General features: G+C 38.3%; 1 protein-coding gene across 3 annotated transcripts in view; it reads right to left on the reverse strand.

Annotated features, from left to right (window-relative positions):
* SPTLC2 (serine palmitoyltransferase long chain base subunit 2) overlaps positions 1-24,432 on the reverse strand; it is a 122,869-nt gene that overhangs the window by 11,290 nt on the left and 87,147 nt on the right. For all 3 annotated transcript variants that reach the window (XR_003682094.2, XM_024134240.3, XM_055088651.1), the window contains exons 10-11: positions 12,627-12,762; positions 9,512-9,641 (exon numbers count right to left, since the gene is read on the reverse strand). Coding sequence is in view for 2 of the 3 variants with exons in the window: in XM_024134240.3 (XP_023990008.1) it covers positions 9,512-9,641; positions 12,627-12,762 (266 nt within the window). In the remaining variant the exon portion in view is untranslated. The remainder of the gene's footprint in view (positions 1-9,511; positions 9,642-12,626; positions 12,763-24,432) is intronic.

A 24,432-nucleotide genomic window follows, 5' to 3' on the forward strand; every position in this document is an offset into this window, starting at 1 on the left:
TGCTGGGTTAAAAAATAATCAATGAAATTCACCAGTAAGATTTTTGAGTAAAGGGAAAATCAATTGGAAAAAATCCAAAAGGTATAATCAAAATAAAAAAGAAGAAAAACAAAGATACAGTATCAATAAACTGAATTCAATTTCAGTGTCAGAAGAAAATTAAGAATATACTCATACTGGTAGAAGTTTTGCTATGAAGAAATAGGGAAGAAAAATCAAAATCTTTAGCAGTTAAGAAAATTAAAATGTCAATTAAACTTTTAAAAACATGCATTCATAATACTCTTTAAGATTAGTAGCTCTCCAATGAATTAATATTCTGATATTTCTATCAACTAATTTTATGCAAATATGTTCTAGAGCTCTATAAACTCTCAGAAAGTAATACTTATGCAATGTACAGTCTGAAATCTTGAAGATGTTGGAGACAAGATGGTGGAATAGAAGGACTTGAGTTCACCCCCTCTCATGAAAACACCAAAATCACAAGTAACTGCTGAACAACCATCAACAAAAAACACTGGAACCTGCTAAAAAAGATATTCTACATCCAAAGACAAAGAAAAGGCCACAATGAGATGGTAGGAGGGGCACATTCACAATATAATCAAACCCCATACCCACTGGGTGGGTGACCCACAAACTAGAAAATAATTACATGGTAGAGGTTCTCTCACAGGAATGAGAGTTCTGAGCCCCACATCAGGCATCCTGGCCTGAGGGTCTGGCATCAGAAGGAGGAGCCCCCAGAGCATTTGGCTTTGAAGGCCAGTGAGGCTTGATCGCAGGAACTCCACAGGACTGAGGGAAACAGAAACTCCACTCTTGAAAGGCACACACAAGGTCTTATGAGCACCAGGACCCAGGGGAAAAAGCAGTGACTACATAGGAGCCAGGGCCAGACCTACATGCTGGTCTCGGAGGGTCGCTTGGGGAGGTTGGGGGGTGGATGTGGCGCACTGTGGGGACAAGGACACTGGTGGTGGAAGTACTGGGGAGTACTCATTGGCATGAGCTCTCTGGGAGTCTGCCATTTTGACACCAAGACCTGGCCCCTACCCAACAGCCTGTAGGCTCCAGTGCTGGGACGTCTCAGACCAAACAACCAATACAGCGAGAACACAGCCCCAACCATCAGCAGACAGGCTGCCTAAAGTCTTCCTGAGCCCACAGCTGCCTCTAAACACACCCCTTGACATGGCCCTGTCCACCAGAGGGACAAGACCCAGCTCTACCCACCAGTGGGCAGTCCCTCCCACCAGGAGGCCTGCACAAGCCTCTAGACCAGCCTCACCCACCAGGGGGCAGACACCAGAAGGAAGAGAAACTACAACCCTGCAGCCTGTGGAATGGAGACTGCAAACACAGAAAGTTAGACAAAATGAGACAGCAGAGGAATATATTTCACAGAAGGAACAAGATAAAAACCCAGGAAGAACAACTGAACAACTAAGTCAAGTGGAGATAGGCAATCTACCTGAAAAAGAATGGAGGCACAGACCAAGAAGGTACAACAAATGTATTACAAAGAGCTAGAAGATATAAAGAACAAACAAACATAGCTGAACAAAACAATAACAGAAATGAAAAATACACTAGGAGGAATCTATAACAGAATAAATGAGGCAGAAGAACGGATAAGTGAGCTGGAAGACAGAATGGTGGAAATCACTGCAGCAGAACAGAATAAAGAAAAAGGAATGAAAAGAAATAAGGACAGTTTCAGAGACCTCTGGAACAACATTAAACACACCAACATTCGCATTACAGGGATCCCAGAAGGAGAAGAGAGAGAGATAGGGCCTAAGAAAATACGTGAAGAGATAATAGCTAAAAGCTTCCCTAACATGGAAAAAAAAACAGTCACCCAACTCCAGGAAGTGCAGAGACCCATATAGCATAAAACCAAGGAGGAACATGCTGAGACACATATTAATCAAACTGACAAAAATTAAAGGCAAAGAGAAAATATTAAAAGCAACAAGGGAAAAGCAACAAATAACATACAAGGGAATCTCCATAAGGTTATCAGCTGATTTTTTCACCAGAAACTCTGCAGAGTAGAAGGAAGTGGCACAATGTATTTAAAGTGATGAAAGGGAAAAACCTACAACCAAGAATACTCTATACAGCTAGGCTCTCATTCAGACTTGATGGAGAAATCAAAAGCTTTACAGACAAGCAAAAGCTGACAGAATTCAGCACCACCAAACCAGGTTTACAACAATTGCGTAAGGAAATTCTCTAGGTTGAAAAGAAAAGGCCACAATTAGAAACAAGAAAATTACAAATGGGAAAGCTCACTGGTAAAGGCAAACACACAGTAAAGGTAGGAAATCATCCACACAAATACGATATCAAAACCAACAATCGTGAGGAGAGTACAAATGCAGGATATTGGAAATGCATTTGAAATTAAGAGACCAGCAACTTAAAACAATCTTGTATACAGACAGACTGCTATATCAAAACCTCATGGTAACTGCAAACCAAAAATCTATAATAGGTACACACAAACAAAAAAGAAAGGAATCCAAACACAACACTAAAGATAGTCATCAAATAACAAGAGAACAGAAGAGGAAGGGAAGAAAAAAGACCTATGAAAACAAATCCAAAACAATTAACATAATGGTAATAAAAACATACACATGGATAATTACCTTAAATGTAAATGGATTAAATGTTCGAACCAAAAGATACAGACTGGCTGAATGGATACAAAAACAATACTCGTATACATGTTGTCTACAAGAGACCCACTTCAGATCTAGGGATGTATACAGAGTGAAAGTGAGGGGATGGAAAAAGGTATTCCATACAAATGGAATTCAAAAGAAAGCTGGAGTAGCAATACTCGTATCAGACAAAATAGACTTTAAAATAAAGACTGTTACAAGAGACATAGAAGGACACTACATAATAATCAAGGGATCAATCAAAGAAGATATAACAATTAGGAATATATATGCACCCAAAATAGGAGCACCCCAATATATAAGGCAAATGCTAACAGCCATAAAAGGGGAAGTCAACAATAACAGATAATAGTGGGGGAACTTTAACACCCCACTTACATCAATGAACAGATCATCCAGACAGAAAATCAATAAGGAAACACAGGCCTTAAATGACACATTGGATTTGATGGCCTTAATTGATATTTATAGAGCATTCCATCTGAAAGCAGCAGAATACACATTCTTTTCAGGTGCACATGGAACATTTCTCCAGGATAGATCACATGCTGGACCAGAAAGCAAGCCTCAGTAAATTTAAGAAAACTGAAATCAAAGTATCTTTTCACAAAAGTATCTTATCACAATGCTATGAGATTAGAAATCAATTACAAGAAAAAAAACTGTAAAAAACACAAACAAGTGGAGGCTAAACTATATGCTACTAAACAAGCAATGGATCACTGAAGATATCAAAGAGGAAATCAAAAAATACCTAGAGACAAATGAAAACATGATGATCCAAAACCTATGGGACACAGCAAAAGCAGTTCTAAGAGGGAACTTTATAGCAATACAAGCTTACCTCAGGAAATAAGAAAAATCTCAAAGAAACAACCTAACCTAACACCTAAAGCAACTAGAGAAAGAACAAACAAAACCCAAAGTTAGTAGAAGAAAAGAAATCATAAAGATCAGAGCAGAAATAAATGAAATAGACACAAAGAAAAATGCTAACAGCCATAAAAGGGGAAGTCAACAATAACAGATAATAGTGGGGGAACTTTAACACCCCACTTACATCAATGAACAGATCATCCAGACAGAAAATCAATAAGGAAACACAGGCCTTAAATGACACATTGGATTTGATGGCCTTAATTGATATTTATAGAGCATTCCATCTGAAAGCAGCAGAATACACATTCTTTTCAGGTGCACATGGAACATTTCTCCAGGATAGATCACATGCTGGACCAGAAAGCAAGCCTCAGTAAATTTAAGAAAACTGAAATCAAAGTATCTTTTCACAAAAGTATCTTATCACAATGCTATGAGATTAGAAATCAATTACAAGAAAAAAAACTGTAAAAAACACAAACAAGTGGAGGCTAAACTATATGCTACTAAACAAGCAATGGATCACTGAAGATATCAAAGAGGAAATCAAAAAATACCTAGAGACAAATGAAAACATGATGATCCAAAACCTATGGGACACAGCAAAAGCAGTTCTAAGAGGGAACTTTATAGCAATACAAGCTTACCTCAGGAAATAAGAAAAATCTCAAAGAAACAACCTAACCTAACACCTAAAGCAACTAGAGAAAGAACAAACAAAACCCAAAGTTAGTAGAAGAAAAGAAATCATAAAGATCAGAGCAGAAATAAATGAAATACAGACTAAAAAAAAAAAATAGAAAAGATCAATGAAACTAAAAGCTGGTTCTTTGAAAAGATAAACAAAATTGATAAACCTTTAGACAGACTCATCAAGAAGAAAGGGAGAGGGCTCAAATCAATAAAATTAGAAATGAAAAGGGAGAAGTTACAACTGACACTACAGAAATACAAAGGACGATAAGGGACTACTACAAGCAACTCTATGCCAATCAAATGACAACCTAAAAGAAATGGACAAATTCTTAGAAAGGTACAATCTCCCAAGACCGATTCAGGAAGAAACAGAAAATATGAACCAAACAATCACAAGTACTGAAATTGAAACTGTGGTTAAAAAACTGCCAACAGGGACTTCTCTGGTGGTCCAGTGTTGAGACTCCGCACTTCCAATGCAGGGGGTGTGGGTTCGATCCCTGGTCGGGGAACTAGGATCTCACATGCCGTGCAGCGTGGCCAAAAAATAAATAAATAAAAATAAAAATACTTCGTGCGTGTGTCTGTGTGTGTACAAAAACTCCCAACAAACAGAAGTCCAGGACCAGATGGCTTTGCAGGTGAGTTCTATCAAACATTTAGAGAAGAGTTAACACCTATCCTTCTGAAACTATTCCCCAAAATTGCAAAGTTAGGAACACTCCCTAACTCATTCTATAAGGCCACTATCACCCTGATACCAAAACCACACAACGATACCACAATGGAAGAAAATTACAGGCCAGTAACACTGATGAACATGGTCGCAAAAATCCTCAACAAAATACTAGCAAACTGAATCCGATACATTAAAAGGATCATACACCATGACCAAGTGAGATTTATCCCAGGAATATAAGAATTTTTCAATGTCCACAAATCAATCAGTGTGATACACCACATTAACAAATTGAAGAATAAAAACTGTATGATCATCTCAATAGATGCAGAAAAATCTTTTGACAAAATTCAACACCCATTTATGATAAAAACTCTCCAGAAAGTGAGCACAGAAGGAACCTACTTCTGGGAGTTGCCTGGTGGCCTAGTGGTTAGGATTCAGTGCTGTCACTGCAGTGGCCTGGGCTTGATCCCTGGTTGGGGAACTGAGATCCCACAAGCCATGTAGTGCAGCCAAAAGAAGAGGGAACCTACCTCAACATAGTAAAGCCCATATATGACAAACCCACAGCTAACATCATACTCAATGGTGAAAAGTTGAAAGCATTTCCTCTAAGATCAGTAACAAGACAATGATGTCCACTCTTGCCACTTTTATTCAACATAGTTTTGGAAGTCCTAGACACAGCAATCAGAGAAGAAGGCGAAATAAAAGGAATCCAAATTGGAAAAGAAGTAAAACTGTCACTGTTTGCAAATGACATGATACTATACATAGAAAATCCTAAAGATGTTACCAGAAAACTACTAGAGCTCATCAATGTATTTGGTAAAGTTGCAGGATACAAAATTAATACACAGAAATCTCTTGCATTCCTATACACTAACACCAAAAGATCAGAAAGAGAAATTAAGGAAATCGATCCCATTTGCCGTCACATCAAAAAGAATAAAATACCTAGGAATAAACCTACCTACGGAGGCAGAAGACCTGTACTCTGAAAACTATGTGACGCTGATGAAAGAAATCAAAGATGACACAGACAGATGGAAAGATAAGCCATGTTCTTGGATTGGAAGAAGCAATATTGTCAAAATGACTATACTACCCAAGGCAATCTACAGATTCAATGCAATCCCTATCAAATTACCAAGGGCATTTTTTGCAGATCTAGAACAAAAAATCTTAAAATTTGTATGGAGACATAAAAGACTGAATAGGCAAAGCAATCCTGAGAAAGAAAAATGGACCTGGAGGAATCAGGCTATACTGACTTCAGACTATACGATAAAAGCTACAGTAATCAAAACAGCATGGTATGGGCACAAAGACAGACTTCTAGATCAACGGAACAGGATAGAAAGCCCAGAAATAAACCCACGAACCTATGGTCAATTAATCTGTAACAAAGGAGGCAAGGATATACAATGGAGAAAAGACAATCTCTTCAATAAGTGGTGCTGGGAAAACTGGACAGTTACATGTAAAAGAATGAAATCAGAACATTCTCTAACACCATATACAAAAAAACCCTCAAAATGGATTAAAGACCTAAATGTAAGACCAGATACTATAAAATTCTTAGAGGAAAACATAGGCAGAATAAATCTTTGACATAAATCGCAGCAATATCTTTTTGGATCCACCTCCTAGAGTAATGAAAATAAAAACAAAAATAAACAAATGGGATCTAATTAAACTTAAAAGCTTCTGCACAGCAAAGGAAACCATAATCAACAAAGAGACAGGACTTCCCTGGTGGCACAGTGGTTAAGAATCCGCTTGTGAATGCAGGGGACACGGGTTCGATCTCTGGTCTGGGAAGATCCCACAGGCGGCGGAGCAACTGAGCCCATGTGCCACAACTACTGAGCCTGCGCTCTAGAGCCTGTGAGCCACAACTACCAAGCCCATGTGCCACAACTACTGAAGCCCCTGTGACCTAGAGCCCGCATACCACAACTACTGAAGCCCATGCACCTAGAGCCTGTGCTCCACAATGAGAGAAGCCACTGTAACAAGAAGCCCACGCACTGCAACGAAGAATAGCCCCTGCTCACCGCAACTAGAGAAAGCCCAGGCGCGTCAATAAAGACCCAATGCAGCCAAAAATAAATTAAAAAAAAAAAAAAAAAAAGACAGTGGACCAGACTTGACTAGACATCATGGTACTCTTCACCACTGCACACACTTCAAAAAAAAAAGTCTACAAAGTCTACAAACAATAAATGCTAGAGAGGGTGTGGAGAAAAGGGAACCCTCCTACACTCTTGGTGGGAATGTAAGTTGGTACAGCCACTGTGGAAAACGGTATGGAGGTTCCTCAGAAAACTAAAACTAGAACTACCATATTATCCAGCAGTCCCACTCCTGGGTATATATCCAGACAAAACTAAAATTTAAAAAGATGCATGCACCCCTATGTTCCTAGCAGCACTATTTACAATAGCCAAGACATGGAAACAAACTAAATGTCCATCAACAGAGGAATGGATAAAGAAAATGTGGTAAGATATACAATGGAACATCACTCAACCATAAAAAAGAATGAAATAATGCCATTTGCAGCAACATGGATGGACCTAGTGATTATCATACTAAGTGAAGTCAGACAGAGAAAGAGAGATATCGTATGATAACATTTATATGTGGAATCTAAAGAAATGATACAAATGAACTTATTTACAAAACAGAAATAGACTCACAGACTTAGAGAACGAACTTATGGTTACCAAAGGGGAAAGGTGGGGGTGGGGGATAAATTAGGAGTTTGGGATGAACATATACACATGACTATATATAAAATAGATAACAAGGACCTACTGTATAGCTCAGGGAACTCTACTCACTCCTCTGTAACAACCTATATGGGAAAAGAATCTGAAAAAGAATAGATATATGTATACGTATAAACTGAATCACTGTTGTACACTTGAAACTAACACAACATTGTAAATCAACTATACTCCAATATAAAATAAAAATTTAAAAAAATAAAAATAATCAAGATACTGGTGAGAAGATAGACACCTAAATCAATGAAACAGAACAGACTTCAGAAATGAATTTACACAATATATTCAACTGATTTTTGACAAAGTTGTTATGGAAAACACATGGAGGAATGATAGCCTTTTTTCAAAAAATGATGCTGAATATGAGTAATAGCCTAAAAGACCTCTAAAAACTTGATAATATGAAAATAAAAGATAAACAATGAAACTTGGACATAAACTTGTACAGATACTTTATCACAGAAGAGACACAGATGGCAACTGAGCACGTTAACAAAAAATGGTTCATCAACATTTGTGATTAGGGAAATACAATCTAAAGTCATCATGTTATCCAATATACATATTAGAGGGACTAGAATTTAAAAGTATAATGGATGCAGCTTCGATCCCTGGTCGGGGCACTAAGATCCCACATGCTACATACAGGGCAACTAAGCTCAGATGCCACACTAGAGAGAAGCCTGTGCACCGCAGTGGAGGATCCTGCATGCCATAACGAAGATCCCTCATGCCACAACTAAGACCCGACGTGGCCAAAAATAAAATAAATATTTTTTAAAAATTAATAAGCCAATCCTAATTCAGAGAGAAGTAAGAAAAACATTAGAAATATTGATATTGATATGAAGGTGTGCTTTACTAAAATATGTGGGATTCCACTGACATGGTGTTTGTTGGAAAATCCATATCCAAATCAAAAAGTAAGAAAATAATAGCAAAATAAACCAACAGAAGGATAAGAAAAAATTCAAAAGGGAAAAATACACTAGAAATTCTAAAAAAAAAAAAAAAATTAAATAAAAAATGCTAAATAAAAAGTCTGAAGTCTCAGGTGTGAAATAATAGCATATTAAGAGAATATCAAGAGATGAGAACATATTAAGAGACCATAAATAATTACATTCAGTAATAATTACGGGCTCCTACTATGTGCCTGGCACTGTGGTAGGTCCTGGGGATACAGAATGAGAAAAATAGACTTAGTCCCTCCTAAAGATTTATTTAATGGTAAAGACTGCCATTAAATAATTACAGGTGTAAAGAATTTCCTAGGGGAGAGTCTTAGGATTTCCAGAAATATCTAGCCAAGAGGGTTTGGGAAAACCCTTGAGCAAGTTTCTTTTAAGTGGAGATGTTAAGAATGAGTAGCAGTCAGCAAGACAAAGGGGAGAGAAAGGTCAAGAGAGAAACTGCCACAGACAGAACAACACACAAGAAAGCTCAGAGGAGAAACAGCTAGAGTAGAAGGAGAATGTAGAGATGTAGAGATCATAATGAGAGAGAGAGTGGAACAAGATGAAGCCAGAAAATTCTCTAGAGCCCTGATCATGCAGGGTCTGGTGGGTGATGCTAACAGTTTTGCAATTTTTTGTAAATAGCTATGTATTAAGCAACATTGTGCACTCCCTCCTCTACTTTACCAGTAAATATCTCAGGTGCTCAAAGAACATCAGGACCAACAGATGATTAATTTCATCAGATATACAGGCCTTCTTAGTATAAGGTATATTTATATCAAAGTGAAAATGTCTACTTACAGTATCAAGCATTTCTTTGGTATGAGCTGCCGACAGGCAAAACCTGGCTCTGGACTCAATGATTGGGGTAGCAGGAAATCCTACCACAACTACACCGATATTCCGCTTTAGCATCTCCCGTCCAAAGGCGCTGCAGAGGGAAAACAAGAAAAGAAATCAGGAAGAATAATAAAGCACACAGTACAAAGGCCTGTAAACTCTTGGGTGATACAGGCACTAGACAGTTCTATTAGGAATTTCTTCTAACTTCTATGAAAGTTAAAATTGACAGTTTACAAAGACTTCTTTTATTCAATCCTAAAGTGGTCTTTTCCCAAATGGTTTCCTTCAGAAAGGTGAAAGAATATTGTTGGCACAGACCAATTTTTAATAGGGCTTGCCTAAAGTAATTTGCAACTGTAGCCTTAAGGTGTCACTGACATATAACAGTGGTTCAGAGGTTTCAAAATGAACCTGAGTTTAAAACCTGGTCCTTGAAATGTTAGGCTTGGCAGTTTAAAAAATTCTTAAGATTAAGGATGCAAAGGATCTGGACATCTTTCTGCTGGCAGAAAGGCCAAGCACTAGCCTTCCAGACCAGGCATTTTTTGGATCGACTGAAGTGTTGAGCTGCCTTTGTAATTCAGGGTTTCCTTTGGTGTTTTTGAGGCCAGCTCATCCCCAGCCTTCAGATGACCACCCAGATCACACAGTTCTTGTTTAACCCCTCATCCCAAGCTAAACTCGTGGCATGTGACCTTACATGAATAAAATGAATAAAATGAATAGGATGAATAAAAATATCTGCTCCTTTAATGAGTTCCATTAAACCTGAGAAATGATCCTTACTCAATTTTATATTTACAATCGAGTCATCTGTATCTTGCCTAATTAACACAATTCTAACTTTCATGTAAATGTTATTTACTAAATTATGTTATTCTTTGTCCTTTTCTCTTGTTGACCTACCTTATTCCTTTTTGACTTTTCCCTTAGCTGTTTAAAGCATTTGTTTGAGAATAAAAAATTCCACTCACTTTAGTAATAGCACCAGCTTTCCCCACTCCTAGTAACAGTACATTCTCTTCAATGTATTTCCTTTGTGTCAGGCTAAGTCCTGCATCTTTAGCACATGCTCCGGAACTGTCTAGTGCTTTATTCCAGTTCTGCCTTACTCTCTCTAAATCTTAATTATAATGTACATAGTCAGTTTCACCTGTATAGAATAAATTAGACAGAGTCCTCTCTCAAGAAAGGGTTCTAGACTAAGTCAATCCTCCAGAACAGGTAACTTTTTGAGTTTATTTATGATGATAATTCCATTTAAAGAAGAATGAGGGAAATCCTACACCTCTGCTTTGGTGCAGGATTCCCTCATTTCCTCCATCTCCTCTGAAGGCCATAATGCCAATTGCCCATATGACTTCCTACTGGAAACTAAACTCCTCTTTTTCCCTCAATGAGCACCCTTTCCCAATATCCCCCCTTCACTAACTTTGGAATCACCATACTTCCAGGTTCCCTGATTTAATTTTCCCTCCTATATTCACTTTAATCAACATTTATTGAGTGCGAGGGGCTGTGGTGGGCACTGGGGATTCAAAGATGAATAAAAATATTTGCTCCTTTAATGAGTTCCATTAAACCTGAGAAATGATCCTTACTCAATTTTATATTTACAATCTAGTCAAAACTCACAAATCTGAAAAGATGTGCCTTTTTCACTGAACCTATACTAAGCAGATGACCCCTTTATTTTATTTTATTTTATTTTAATTTTTATTTTTCTTTGCGGTACGCGGGCCTCTCACTGCCGTGGCCTCTTCCGTTGCGGAGCACAGGCTCCGGATGAGCAAGCTCAGCGGCCATGGCTCACGGGCCCAGCCGCTCTGCGGCATGTGGGATCCTCCCGGACCGGGGCACGAACCCGTGTCCCCTGCATCGGCAGGCGGACTCTCAACCACTGCACCACCAGGGAAGCCCTATTTTATTTTTAAAATAAATTTATTTATTTATTTTTGGCTGTGTTGGGTCTTTGTTGCTGTGCACAGGCTTTCTCTAGTTGCGCCAAGCGGAGGCTACTCTTTGTTGCGGTGCGCGGGCTCTAGGTGCGTGGGCTTCAGTAGCTGTGGCACGCGGGCTCAGCAGCTGTGGCTCGCGGGCTCTAGAGCACAGGCTCAGTAGCTGTGGCGCACGGGCTTTGTTGCTCCACGGCATGTGGGATATTCCTGGACCAGGGCTCAAACCCGTGTCCCCTGCATTGGCAGGCGGATTCTTAACCACTGCGCCACCAGGGAAGTCTGACTCCTTTATTTTATATCTCTGGTGCAATTTTGCACATAATTATTTTGCAAATAATCAGATTTGTCCACTTCACATCTGCTTTTCAAATATATTTTGGTTTCGTTATACATCTGTACTTCTCAAATACATTGAAAGCTATTCCAGGGCAAAGATTTCCATTATATGTGCCTTGCACAAGCCAGAGAGGCTGGTGTAAAGTACACATCTGACCTCATGGCTCACTGTTCCCCCTTGGGCACTGCACTTCAGCTCCACTCACCTCCTGCTAGTCTTCCATCAGCTAAGTATGTTCCTGCATTGTGGCCTTTGCACAGAAGCGTCTTCCTCCAAGTGACTAACTTGCTCAGCTAGTTCAAGCTCAGATGTCATCTTCCCTCACCCCTGAGGCTCTCCAGGGTGACCACCCCATTTAATACTGTAATCTGCCCATCCACAGTGCACTCTCAAACCCCATATCCTGCTCTATTTTTTCCTATAGCCCTTAACATCTTCTGGCATATTACAAAATTTCCTCATTTGTTATGTTTGTCTGACTCTTGCCCCAGTAGAGCATAAACTCCACAAGGACATGGATTTTTCTGTGTTTTGTTCACTGATCTATCTCAATCCCCCAGAAGAGTGCATTAAACTCAAATGTTTGTTTAAGGAAAGACTAACAAGTTAACATATTTTACAAACTGGAATCCACTTGTTTAATCTACGGCAGATATAGCAAACAAAGGTTAACATGAGGCCAAGACAATTTTACCTAACAAAATATATAAGCCTGGTCTCACATCATCGTAAACCTTAAGTCTAATAAGAGGGCAATCTGTAATCTGCAAAAAGGTACCCAATTTTGGCTGGCATGTAGAGCATCAGAGGCACCACTGGAGAATCTTCATTTCCATAGATGATGAAGCCCATATTTTTCAGACGTCTCCTGAAATATCTGACGTTTTCAGCTAACTGCTGTATACACTCTTTGCCTGGAAAATCATGGGGAGGGAAACAAAATAATACTAAGAAAGAAGAAGTGGAAAAAGACAGCAATCTCCTCCATCTCTATTCTATCAATCAATTCTATGTTTTGTTTCTTCCTTTCCCATATAAAATATTTTTGCACAGTAAACTGTATGGAATATAAGTAGAAACAAATATATCTTGTGTTTGTATTCTGTCATAGTAGGTGTTGATAACAGATTTTATAGTAATGTACAAAATAAAGTTTAATAACCAGTATTTCCATGACACATTAGCATCTTCAAACATTTTCATTGATACTACCTCATTTAACACTCTACCACCCCTTTACAGTAGGTTGGATAATTATTATCATTTTCATTTTATATATTAGGAGACTCACAAAGGTTGTGACTGGCCTACAGTTACACAATAATGAGTGGCACGTTGACTAGAAGCTAGGCCTCTCAACTTCAATATTCATTCCAAAAACCGTGCTGCAAATAATTTTACACATAAGACCAGAGACAGAACCATTCAGAGCCCCACATTTTCCTCTTAAGAGTTTGAGTTTATGTTACCATTTCCCTAAAACTTCTACCAGACAGCAATAGCATACACATATTATAATGTAAAAATCATATTTTTAATCCTACTTTGTTCATCTTCCCTAAAACACAAATGGATTAAGACACACATTTCTCTAACTGCTGACTGACTAAATATTTGGCCTGGTTTTGACTTTATGGTAGGTCAATCTATGATGTCCAAAAACAATCGTTCTGTTACAGAGAGCAAGACATAAATTCAAAAGATCAGCTTGCAAAGGGCTAAGAACTGTTTTATGGTTTTCTAAATCACAAATACTCACAAATAAGAAAAGGTTGCAGTCATTTTCACATATATTAGAAAGCCAGCAAATTCATATTTAAAAAAATACAACCATACAGCTCAAAGGTAAGTTAATCAATTGCAAATACAGATGACTAACAAATGTCCTTAGAATCAAAACACTAATATATCCGTCATTGATGGGAAACTACTCTAGATAAGTTTGCTACAAATAACCCCAAATTAATACTCTATATGTAAATAATTTCAAGTTGACCGGAGAAGCACATACAAGCTGAGATTAGTTTAGTGTGAACACTGAAGAACATCACTTAAGTTATGACATACATCTTACACATATTAAAGCAGACATTAAAGTATGTTAAGTTTATGTTGACAATTGATGAGCCACGTACTCTAATTTTCCCCTAGAAATACCAACACATGCTTACTCTACATTTAGAATAAGAGACTTCCACTTCCAGCCATGATAAAGTACCAGGAACTGGATTTTCTTTCCTGTTTGTAAACAACAGAAAGCTGGACAGAGTATATTACAAAATGGTTTTCAGACACTGGGCCCCAGGCAGTGGAGGACTGTGCTGCTGGAGAGAAGGGAAAACAGAAGTGAGTCTCTGGATTGTCCCCATACCACCTGGAGACAGGTCCCAGGCTGCTCCAGGAGTGGGGACCTAGTTTTGTCAGTCGAAGACATCAGATTTTGGAGTTTGGGAGGCTAAGGAGGCTAGAATTTACTGGGCACACAACAGGAGAGGAGGAAGGTGCACAGAGAGACCTTTGGAAGTCTACAGAAGAGCATTTGGCAAAGTGCTGATCTGAACACGTACGAGAAGAAACTGTGAGGGGCTGGAGAAAGCTCCAACAGAAAGCAGCAGACTGAACAATTCCCAGCACTCATACAGTTGGGAATAGCTTCTATTTTCACCAACCAAAATGGAAAGACCTCAGAATCACACTAGTAGTGGAGCTAAATTAGCCCTAGACTAAAAGTTGCTCTGGCCCACCCTAACACCCCTTAAAAAGCAAGACTTAAAAGGATCCAATTGATTCCAAGAACAAAGTCCAACATTATTACCTAAATGAATACAAAATGCAGCCCCTAGTAATGTAAAATTCACAATGTGTGACGTATAATAAAAAATTCTAGGCATTCAAAGAAACAGGAAAATATGACCCACCAACTAGGAGAAAGGTCTTTCAATAGAAACAGACCAGAAATGACAGAATATTAGCAGACAAGGATATAAAAATGCTATTATAAATATACTCCATACATTCAGAAAAGTAGAGGACACATGATGAAGAAAGAAAATACATAAAAAGGGAACAACTGATACATGCAAAAATGATGAATCTCAAAAGGATTATGTTAAATGAAATAAGTCAGACACAAAAGACTACACTCTTGTGAATTCATTTATAGGAAATTCTTAAAAAGACATAATTACAATGATAGAAAACAGACTAGTGGATGCCTGGGAATGGAGAGAGGACATACCATAACTTCAGTTATGGTATGGTTACATGACTGTATACATTTGTCAAAACTCATGGAATTACACACTTAAAATTGGTGAATTTTATTGTATATAAATGATATTAAAGATTTTTAGAAACTGAGTGACACATTTGCTAATTTAGTGTACATTAATTTTTCCTGTACCACTTATTATTTTACAACTTGCTACCTTTTTCTTATCACAAACTAACTACCTTTTGTTAAAATATTTTTTTCTTATTCCAAGATTATCAAGAAAAATTATCAAGGAAAAGAAGAAATGCTAAGAGATTTAGACCTTACCTTTTCCACCTATGGCTATATCATTCTAAGCAAGTTCTCTGTAACAAAAGCAAGTGGAAATCTCAGTCTCACCATTCATTGTCATCTATCTGTTCCTTGACAAGAAGAGTCCCCAAAGAAAACACATCTAAAATAACATTCATAGGCAAAACTGGAAGATACTGAGAATAGGCATTTAAAATTCCCAACTCGGGGCTTCCCTGGTGGCGCAGTGGTTGCGCGTCCGCCTGCCGATGCAGGGGAACCGGGTTCGCGCCCCGGTCTGGGAGGACCCCACATGCCGCGGAGCGGCCGGGCCCGTGAGCCATGGCCACTGGGCCTGCGTGTCCGGAGCCTGTGCTCCGCAACGGGAGAGGCCGCAGCAGAGGGAGGCCCGCATACCACAAAAAAAATAAAAAATAAAAAAAATAAATAAATAAAATTCCCAACTTATATATCCTTATTATTGCTGAACAGTATTCCTTACCAAAGATATGCCACAATTTGTTTCCCATTTATGTGTTAATGGACATTAGAGTTGAGATTACCAACTTTCATTTTGGCAGTTATAAAGTTCAGATTTAAAAGAATTCTCTCTGAGGGACTTCCCTGGCAGTCCAGTGGTTAAGACTCTGTGCTGTCAATGCAGGGGGCACAGGTTTGATCCCTGGTCAGAGAACTAAGATCCCACATGCCACGTGGTGCAGCCAAAAAATTGAAAAAAAAAAAAAAAAAAAAAAAGAATTCTCTCCTAAATAGAGGATGTGGATAAAAGGGACCCTTGTACACTGCTGGTGAGAATGTAAATTGGTGCAGACAGTATGAAAAACAGTATGGAGGTTCCATAAAAAATTCTTGATAAAAATAGAACTACCATATAATCCAGCAATTCCACCTCTGGGTATATATCTGGAAAAAAAGAAAACACTAATTCTAAAAGATATATGCACCCCAATGTTCACAGCAGCACTCTTTACAGTAGCCAAGACATGAAAGCAACCCAAGTGTCCATCAACAGATGACTGGATTAAGAAGATACGGAATATATATACAATGGAATATTACTCAGCCATAAGAAAGACTCAAATAATGCCATTTGCAGCAACAGGAACGGACCTAGAGAATATTATTCTAGTTAAATAAGTCAGACAGAGAAAGACAAATACTATATGGTATCACTTATATGGGCACATATCTGGAAAAGACGAAAACTCTAATTCTAAAAGATACATGCACCCCAGTATTCACAGCACTATTTACAACAGCCAAGACATGGAAGCAACCTAAACGTCCATCAACAGATGAATGGACAAAGATGTGTGTGTGCACGTGTGTGTGTGTGTGTATACACACACACACACGTGCACACACACACACACACACACACAGAGTGGAATATTACTCAGCCATTAAAAAAAAAGAACTAATGCCATCTGCAGCACCATGGATGGACCTAGAGATTATCGTACTAAGTTCAGACAGAGAAAGACAAATATCATATGATATCACTTATATGTGGAATCTAAAAAAATGGTATTCACAGCACTATTTACAACAGCCAAGACATGGAAGCAACCTAAACGTCCATCAACAGATGAATGGACAAAGATGTGTGTGTGCACGTGTGTGTGTGTCACTTATATGTGGAATCTAAAAAAATGATACAAATGAACTTATCTACAAAACAGAAATAGACTTACAGAACAAACTTATGGTTACCAAAGGAGAGAGGGAAGGGGGGAGGGACAAATTAAAAGTATGGGATTAACAGATATAAACTACTATACATAAAATAGATAAGCAAAAGAATTTACTGTATAGCACAGGGAATTATACCCATTATCTTATAATAACCTATAATGGAATATAATCTGCAAAAATAATGAATCACTGTGCTACACTCCTGAAACTAACACAATATTGTAAATCAACTATACTTCAATAAAAAAAAGTTCTCTCCTAAATATTTATTTAAGCATCCTAGTCATGCCCAAATAAGGGAAGAATTACTATAATTAGCAACTAACAGCTCAGTTTCATTTGATTCCAACTGCTTTAGGTGGATATGGTAAAAGAATGTACTACAGTTAACCCTTAATCCACATATAATTTATAGTCGGCCCTCCATAGCTGAGGTCTCTGAATCTGCAGATTCAACCAACCAGGGACCACGTAGTACTGCAGCATTTACTGTTGAAAAATATCTACATGTAAGTGGACCCGGGCAGTTTAAACCTCTGTTGTTCACAGGTAAACTGTATTTAAACTTTATACACAAAGAAACAGGCCCATAAATGTTAAACTACTTTCTCTACGGCCTTTCATTCAGTAGGAGGAAGATCAAGGTTCTGACTCCCGTTTAGTGCTTTTTCTTCTACACCACAGCAAGAAATTATGTACTTTTCAAACTTTAAAGTGTTTAACCCTTTACTGGGTAACAATATCTGTATTTTACTTTTTAAACAGCACTTACTAGCAAATGAATAGGATAGGGATGAATGGGGTGAAGAGCCTAAAACACAGGTCAAGTACGAGACAAGTGGAAAGTAGTTCTTCCAATAAACTCATCTGGAATAGCAAACTGCAATCATCACTGGTGAGCAGGGAATAAAGACTAAGGGGAAGAATCAAGACCAGTGCTGGAGAAAGAAGCAAACTAAATTAGAAATAGTGGTCATAGTGAATTCCAGAAATTAAGCTGTCTGTTTATCCAACAAAACTACTAGGCTGAACCATGAAACTGCCAATATTTGACTATTTTTGACCTTAAAAAGGCGATTTCGGGCTTCCCTGGTGGCGCAGTGGTTGCGCGTCCGCCTGCCGATGCAGGGGAACCGGGTTCGCGCCCCGGTCCAGGAAGATCCCACATGCCGCGGAGCGGCTGGGCCCGTGGGGCATGGCTGCCGAGCCTGCGCGTCCGGAGCCTGTGCTCCGCAACGGGAGAGGCCACAACAGTGGGAGGCCCGCATACCACAAAAAAAAAAAAAAAAAAAAAAAAAAAAAAAGGCGATTTCTTCTGATTCAACCTAATATTTTCAAAGATAATAATAGGAAAAGCAGCCAAGTTAAGTTACTTACAAATCAGTAAGCTTTTGCAGTTATACATATTGGGAAAGTGGTTGTCCCTTATTCCTGAGGTGACACTGAATTTTAAAGACAACACTGTTACCCATTTTGAATTAAATATCACATAAAATACCAGTTAATATTAATACAAGAAGCATGGTACTTAAGTCCAATCTGCTAGCTCAGTTCTAAAGAGTTTTCTTACTGCAGAGCTGCCCCAAGTATCTGGTCTAACACAAATTTAAAAACAAAGAAAGGTTAGCCTTGTTAAAAAAAAAGATACTGGGCTTCCCTGGTGGCGCAGTGGTTAAGAATCTGCCTGCCAATGCAGGGGACACAGGTTCGAGCCCTGGCCCGGGAAGACCCCACAGGCCGCAGAGCAACTAAGCCCGTGCACCACAACTACTGAGCCTGTGCTCTAGAGCCCGCGAGCCAAAACTACTGAGCCCACGTGCCACAACTACTGAAGCCTGAGTGCCTAGAGCCCGTGCTCCACAACAAGAGAACCCACCACAATGAGAAGCCCGCACGCCACAACGAAGAGTAGCCCCCACTCGCCGCAACTAGAGAAAGCCCGCGCACAGCAACGAAGACCCAGTGCAGCCAAAAATAAATAAATTTATTTAAAAAAAAAAAGATACTAACTCTTAAAAGGTCTTTATCCTTGCCTCAGAGAGAACACAGATGGTAATATAAGAGGTCAGCATTCTTCTCTACTTTTCAAACATAAATCTTTACTTTTAAGGGTGATTAAAAAGCATAAAAGCAATTTAGAGAAAACCTCTGTACTGATTCTCCTGAAGTTCACAAATGAACCTTACTGTGTTGGCTGTCCTTTTGGAATTCCTTAATACAATTTGTTAGAATGAAGCCATTTTTAGAATCTCTTCAATTAAAACCTACAGCCTGGCATGAAAGAGAGAAAAGTAAACATATATGTGTAGTTAATGTCCCAGAAAATGTAGCAGATAACTTTAACTATCATTTTTTTAGTCCTCAACTTCTTGTAATAAATTTTATGCTAAGGAGGGAAGTAATGAATATGATGGATCAATAGGTTGTGATGGCATCATTAGTTTTAAGAAATAATGATGGCATCATTATTTCTTTTAAGGAAATAGAAAGCCTAAAAAGGGTGGAAGATGGAGGTAGAAGGAACAGCACAATTATCTATGTACTGATAACCATTATATATTGATAACTTTAAATCACTTTTACAATACAGAATTACTTACAGAGTTATATTTATTAACCACTGCTAAACAGATTTGCAGTTGTACTAACTGCATTCCAGACATTTTCAAAAGAAATATTTTTACCAAGTCTTAATCCAGATTTCTCAGGGTTCTCAGGCTTGTAATCTTAGGGTTTGAAGGAACTACTCTGTTATTACTCAAATAAAATTCTGTAAGCCCTCCCAGACAGTTATTAATCAGAACATATGGTGTTCTATGAGATAAAAATTTTCTGAAGTCTCAGGGCCAGTTAAAAAAAAAAATAAGATCTATGCACAAAACAAGACATACAAAAGGTAGTAGATATTTTGTCTTAAATGGCATTAGTGCTAACTACTCAGAACTCGGGCTTCAAAAAATATAGCAAGTACTCACCTGTTTACATAGCAATACAACTTTCAATTTAGCTGATGAGCTTTTATATAACTTATAATCAGCAAAATGAGTTTGAGTCTGCAACTTCAAAAAAACCATTTCCGGTGTTAACCGAAATCTTTCAAGATAAAGGACACAAATATGAATGATGTTCAGTCAGAGTTGATCCCCTAACTCACATTATACTCCATTACACAGCTCCTAATCTTCTTAGATTTCCTGGATATGCTGATATAATCTGCCTTCCTGGGAAAAATAAAATAAAGTTACTGCTATTCCTCAGACTTATACTTTCCAATTAATCATAATGGGCTACAAGAATTTGAAACTGAAGAGCTTCTTCCCCCCTCCCCACTTCTTCTTAAAGGTCATAATATCAAAGCACATACGGGTTTTCTCAGTTTAGGGTCCCCAAAACAGAATAGATAGCCCCAAGAATGGTTTCAGTTAGCTTTCAGCATTAATTAGGAGTTATGGGACATAAGGCAGGATAAAATATGGAAAAATACTACCCATCACCTTCTTCTAATTTATACTATCAAAGACATTACATTATGGATATTTCACATAATATCTCTTTAATACTTTATGTCTAAGAATTGTACTTAACTATCTATCAATCTTTCAGTTTACTCATCTGTCCAAAGTCTTATTTTTACTATTTGGAAGGTTACTTTTTCTAATATTTTACTTTGGTTGGACTATACTGCAGAGTGAAAAGGAACATGTTTCACTCCTGTGGTTTTTTCTCTTGAAAAGCATCTTCTTTAAAAAACAGAATAAACTCAGACATCCTCAGTGTTTACTCTGCCTATCTTAAACATGTCTCCACTGATATCTAAAACTGGAGCTTATATCTTGAAGACTTCTTATATAAGTCTTTATAGTATCAGGTAACTCAAATCACATGCAAACCATGTTTTCAAAGGCTAGTTCCAAAGTAATTATGGAAGCTTCTAGTACTGACTCCCTTTAAAGCAAAGAAACTATGTAACATAGTAAGCACAGTGTCAGGCTCAATAAATGCTTCTTCATTTTCCTTTTGCTGGTAAAGCAATTTCTAATCAGGGGAAAATTATATTTAGCTTCAGTTATTATATCTCTAAATATTACCAAGTCAACTACTAACCAGCCTTACTTCCTGATAAGATACTACTTTATAGTCTTCCATAAGTGAATGGACGAACGTGTTGATTTATATTAATTTAAATGAACTTGGCATTCTCTTGCACTAGTGGTGCTATATCTAAATCCAATATTAGGACAACAGCTCCATCTTCTTCTCAGCTAGAAGTACTCTGGGCTTATGCAAAGGAGGAGTTAGGTGTGCCTTAATAATTACTGCCGTTACGGCAGCTCCAAGAACTGTAAATAGTTGGCATGGCAGAAAATCTCAGATGCAATCACAATGACACTTTCAAAAGAGACAAGTAGGGGTTTCCCTGGTGGCGCAGTGGTTGCGCGTCCGCCTGCCGATGCAGGGGAACCGGGTTTGCGCCCCAGTCCGGGAGGATCCCACATGCCGCGGAGCGGCTGGGCCCGTGAGCCATGGCCGCTGGGCCTGCGCGTCCAGAGCCTGTGCTCCGCAACGGGAGAGGCCACAACAGAGGAAGGCCCGCATACGACAAAAAAAAAAAAAAAAAAAAAAAAAGAGACAAGTAAACCTGGGCTAAGAAGAAGAATTCAAATTCCTTTCATGCTCAACACTTAAAACCACAGCATCTTTCATACACCACCATCAGTAACTTCTGAGAAGAAGAACAGAATATTAGTAGACATTCTCACCTCTCCCTTTTGGGAACAGAGGCAACTCTAAGAATTATTTTGCAGCTGAGGAAACTAAACTAACAACCGAAGAGGTTATGTAATTCCAAGTGGAAGAACCAGGATTTGAACTCTCTGATTCTTCTGGTTTCAGACTGTTGTCTTAACCACTACTCATTGATCCACTTTGGCTTCTATATTAAGTAGAACTGACTAAAAGGAAATATTAGGAATAAAACACCTAGGAATAAACCTATCTAAGGAGGCAGAAGACCTGTACTCCAAAAACTGTAAGACACTGATGAAAGAAACTGAAGATGACACAGAAAGATGGAAAGATACACCATGTTCTTGGATTGGAAAAATCAATATTGTCAAAATGACTATACTACCCAAGGCAATCTACAGATTCAATGAAATCACTATCAAACTACCAAGGGCACTCTTTGCAGATCTAGAACAAAAAAAATCTTAAAATTTGTATGGAGACACAAATGACCCTGAATAGCCAAAGCAATCTTGAGAAAGGAAAATGGACCTGGAGGATTCAGGCTCTCTGACTTCAGACTATACTATAAAGCTACAGTAATCAAAACAGTATGGTACTGGCACAAAGACAGACTTACAGAACAATGAAACAGGATAGAAAGCCCAGAAATAAACCCATACACCTATGGTCAATTAATCTACAACAAAGAAGAAAAGACAAGCTCTTCAATAAGTGGTGCTGGGAAAACTGGACAGCTACATGTAAAAGAATGAAATTAGAACATTCTCTAATACCATACACAAAAATAAACTAAAATGGATTAAACACCTAAAATAAATGTAAAACCAGATACTATAAAACTCTTAGAGTAAAACATAGGCAGAAAATTCTTTGACATAAATCACAGCAATATCTTTTTGGATCCACCGCTTAGACTAATGAAAATAAAAACAAAAATAAACAAATGGGACCTAAATAAACTTAAAAGCTTGTACACTTGAAACACTATGTATAACTGAATCACTTTACTGTACACCTGAAACTAACACAACATTGTAAATCAACTATACTCCAATATAAAATAAAAATTTAAAAAAAAATTAATTCTCTGGCTCTGCTCTCAGGAAAAGACTTGGTGCCCAGAGACTTCCTTTCATCCTGCATTCTTCTTCCCAATTTCCACTGTAAGATTTCTGTCATCCCCCATCTTCCAAAAGGGGGCATCCTACAAAATTTTGGTCAACCATTGCCAGTGTTTCTCAATAAGACTGCTACTGGCATTTGGGGCATAACAATTCTTGGTTGTTAAGGCTGTCCAGTGCCCTGTAGAACATTTAGAATCACTGGCCTCTCGGCAATAAATGCCAATAGCATCTCTCCATAGCCCAGTCTGTGACAATCAAAAATGCCCCTAGACTTTTCCAAATGTGCCTTAGGAAGGCAGCACTGTTGCTGGTTGGTTGAGAACTCCTATTGGTCCTGTTAGGAACCATGGATTTCTTTACTTTTGTACCCTTAAACCTGAGTTGGAGATGCATTAGCTATATGATCTTGGGCATGTTTTTACGTCCCTTAGATTCAATTACCACATTTTACTCTAGAGGAAGATATAAACATGGGGCAATTTGATATATTTGGAGTACAAAACCACACATAGGAAAACCCAATATAAAAATACAAGCTGGGCTTCCCTGGTGGCGCAGTGGTTGAGAGTCTGCCTGCCGATGCAGGGGACGCGGGTTTGTGCCCCGGTCCGGGAAGATCCCACATGCCGCAGAGCGGCTGGGCCCGTGAGCCATGGCCACTGAGCCTGCGCGTCCGGAGCCTGTGCTCTGTCACGGGAGAGGCCACAACAGTGAGAGGCCCGCGTACCACAAAAAACAACAACAACAACAACAACAACAAGCAAACTGATTAACAGTATATTAAAAGTAACATATACTTATGGTTAAGTAGGGCCTCTATTCAGTAGGCCCTTTCTTTATATATGTTTGGATTCCTTTCTGGAATTTTACTTCTATTTCATTAATTTGTTGTAACAACAAATTATTATAGTTTACATATAATATATAATTGCATGTATAATTTATATATTTATATATAAGATATATATAGTTACTTGTATTTATAAACTACATATATAGCTTATATATAATAAAATTTACTCCCCAGTTCCTCTACTCTTTGGAGTTTTTCACCTCAATTATTATTATTAATTGAGATATAATTCATATCCTTTAAAATTCATCCTTCTAAAATGTACAATTCAGTAGTTTTTATCTATTCTGGACATTTCATATAAATGGAATCATATGTGACCTTTTGTACTGGCCTCTTTCACCTAACATAACATTTTCAAGTTTCATTCATGTTGTAGCATGTATCAGTACTTCATTCCTTTTTATGGCCAAATAATTTTCTTTGTACACATATACCGCATTTTGTTTATCTATTCATGAGCTGATGCACATTTGGGTTGTTTATGATTTTTTTTTTTTTTTTTTTTTTGTGGTATGCGGGCCTCACACTGTTGTGGCCTCTCCCGTTGGGGGGCACAGGCTCCGGACGCGCAGGCTCAGCGGCCATGGCTCACGGGCCCAGCCGCTCCGCGGCACGTGGGATCCTCCCAGACCGG

The sequence above is a fragment of the Physeter macrocephalus genome, chromosome 11, assembly GCF_002837175.3.
Source record: "Physeter macrocephalus isolate SW-GA chromosome 11, ASM283717v5, whole genome shotgun sequence".
Taxonomy (NCBI): Eukaryota; Metazoa; Chordata; class Mammalia; order Artiodactyla; family Physeteridae; genus Physeter; species Physeter macrocephalus.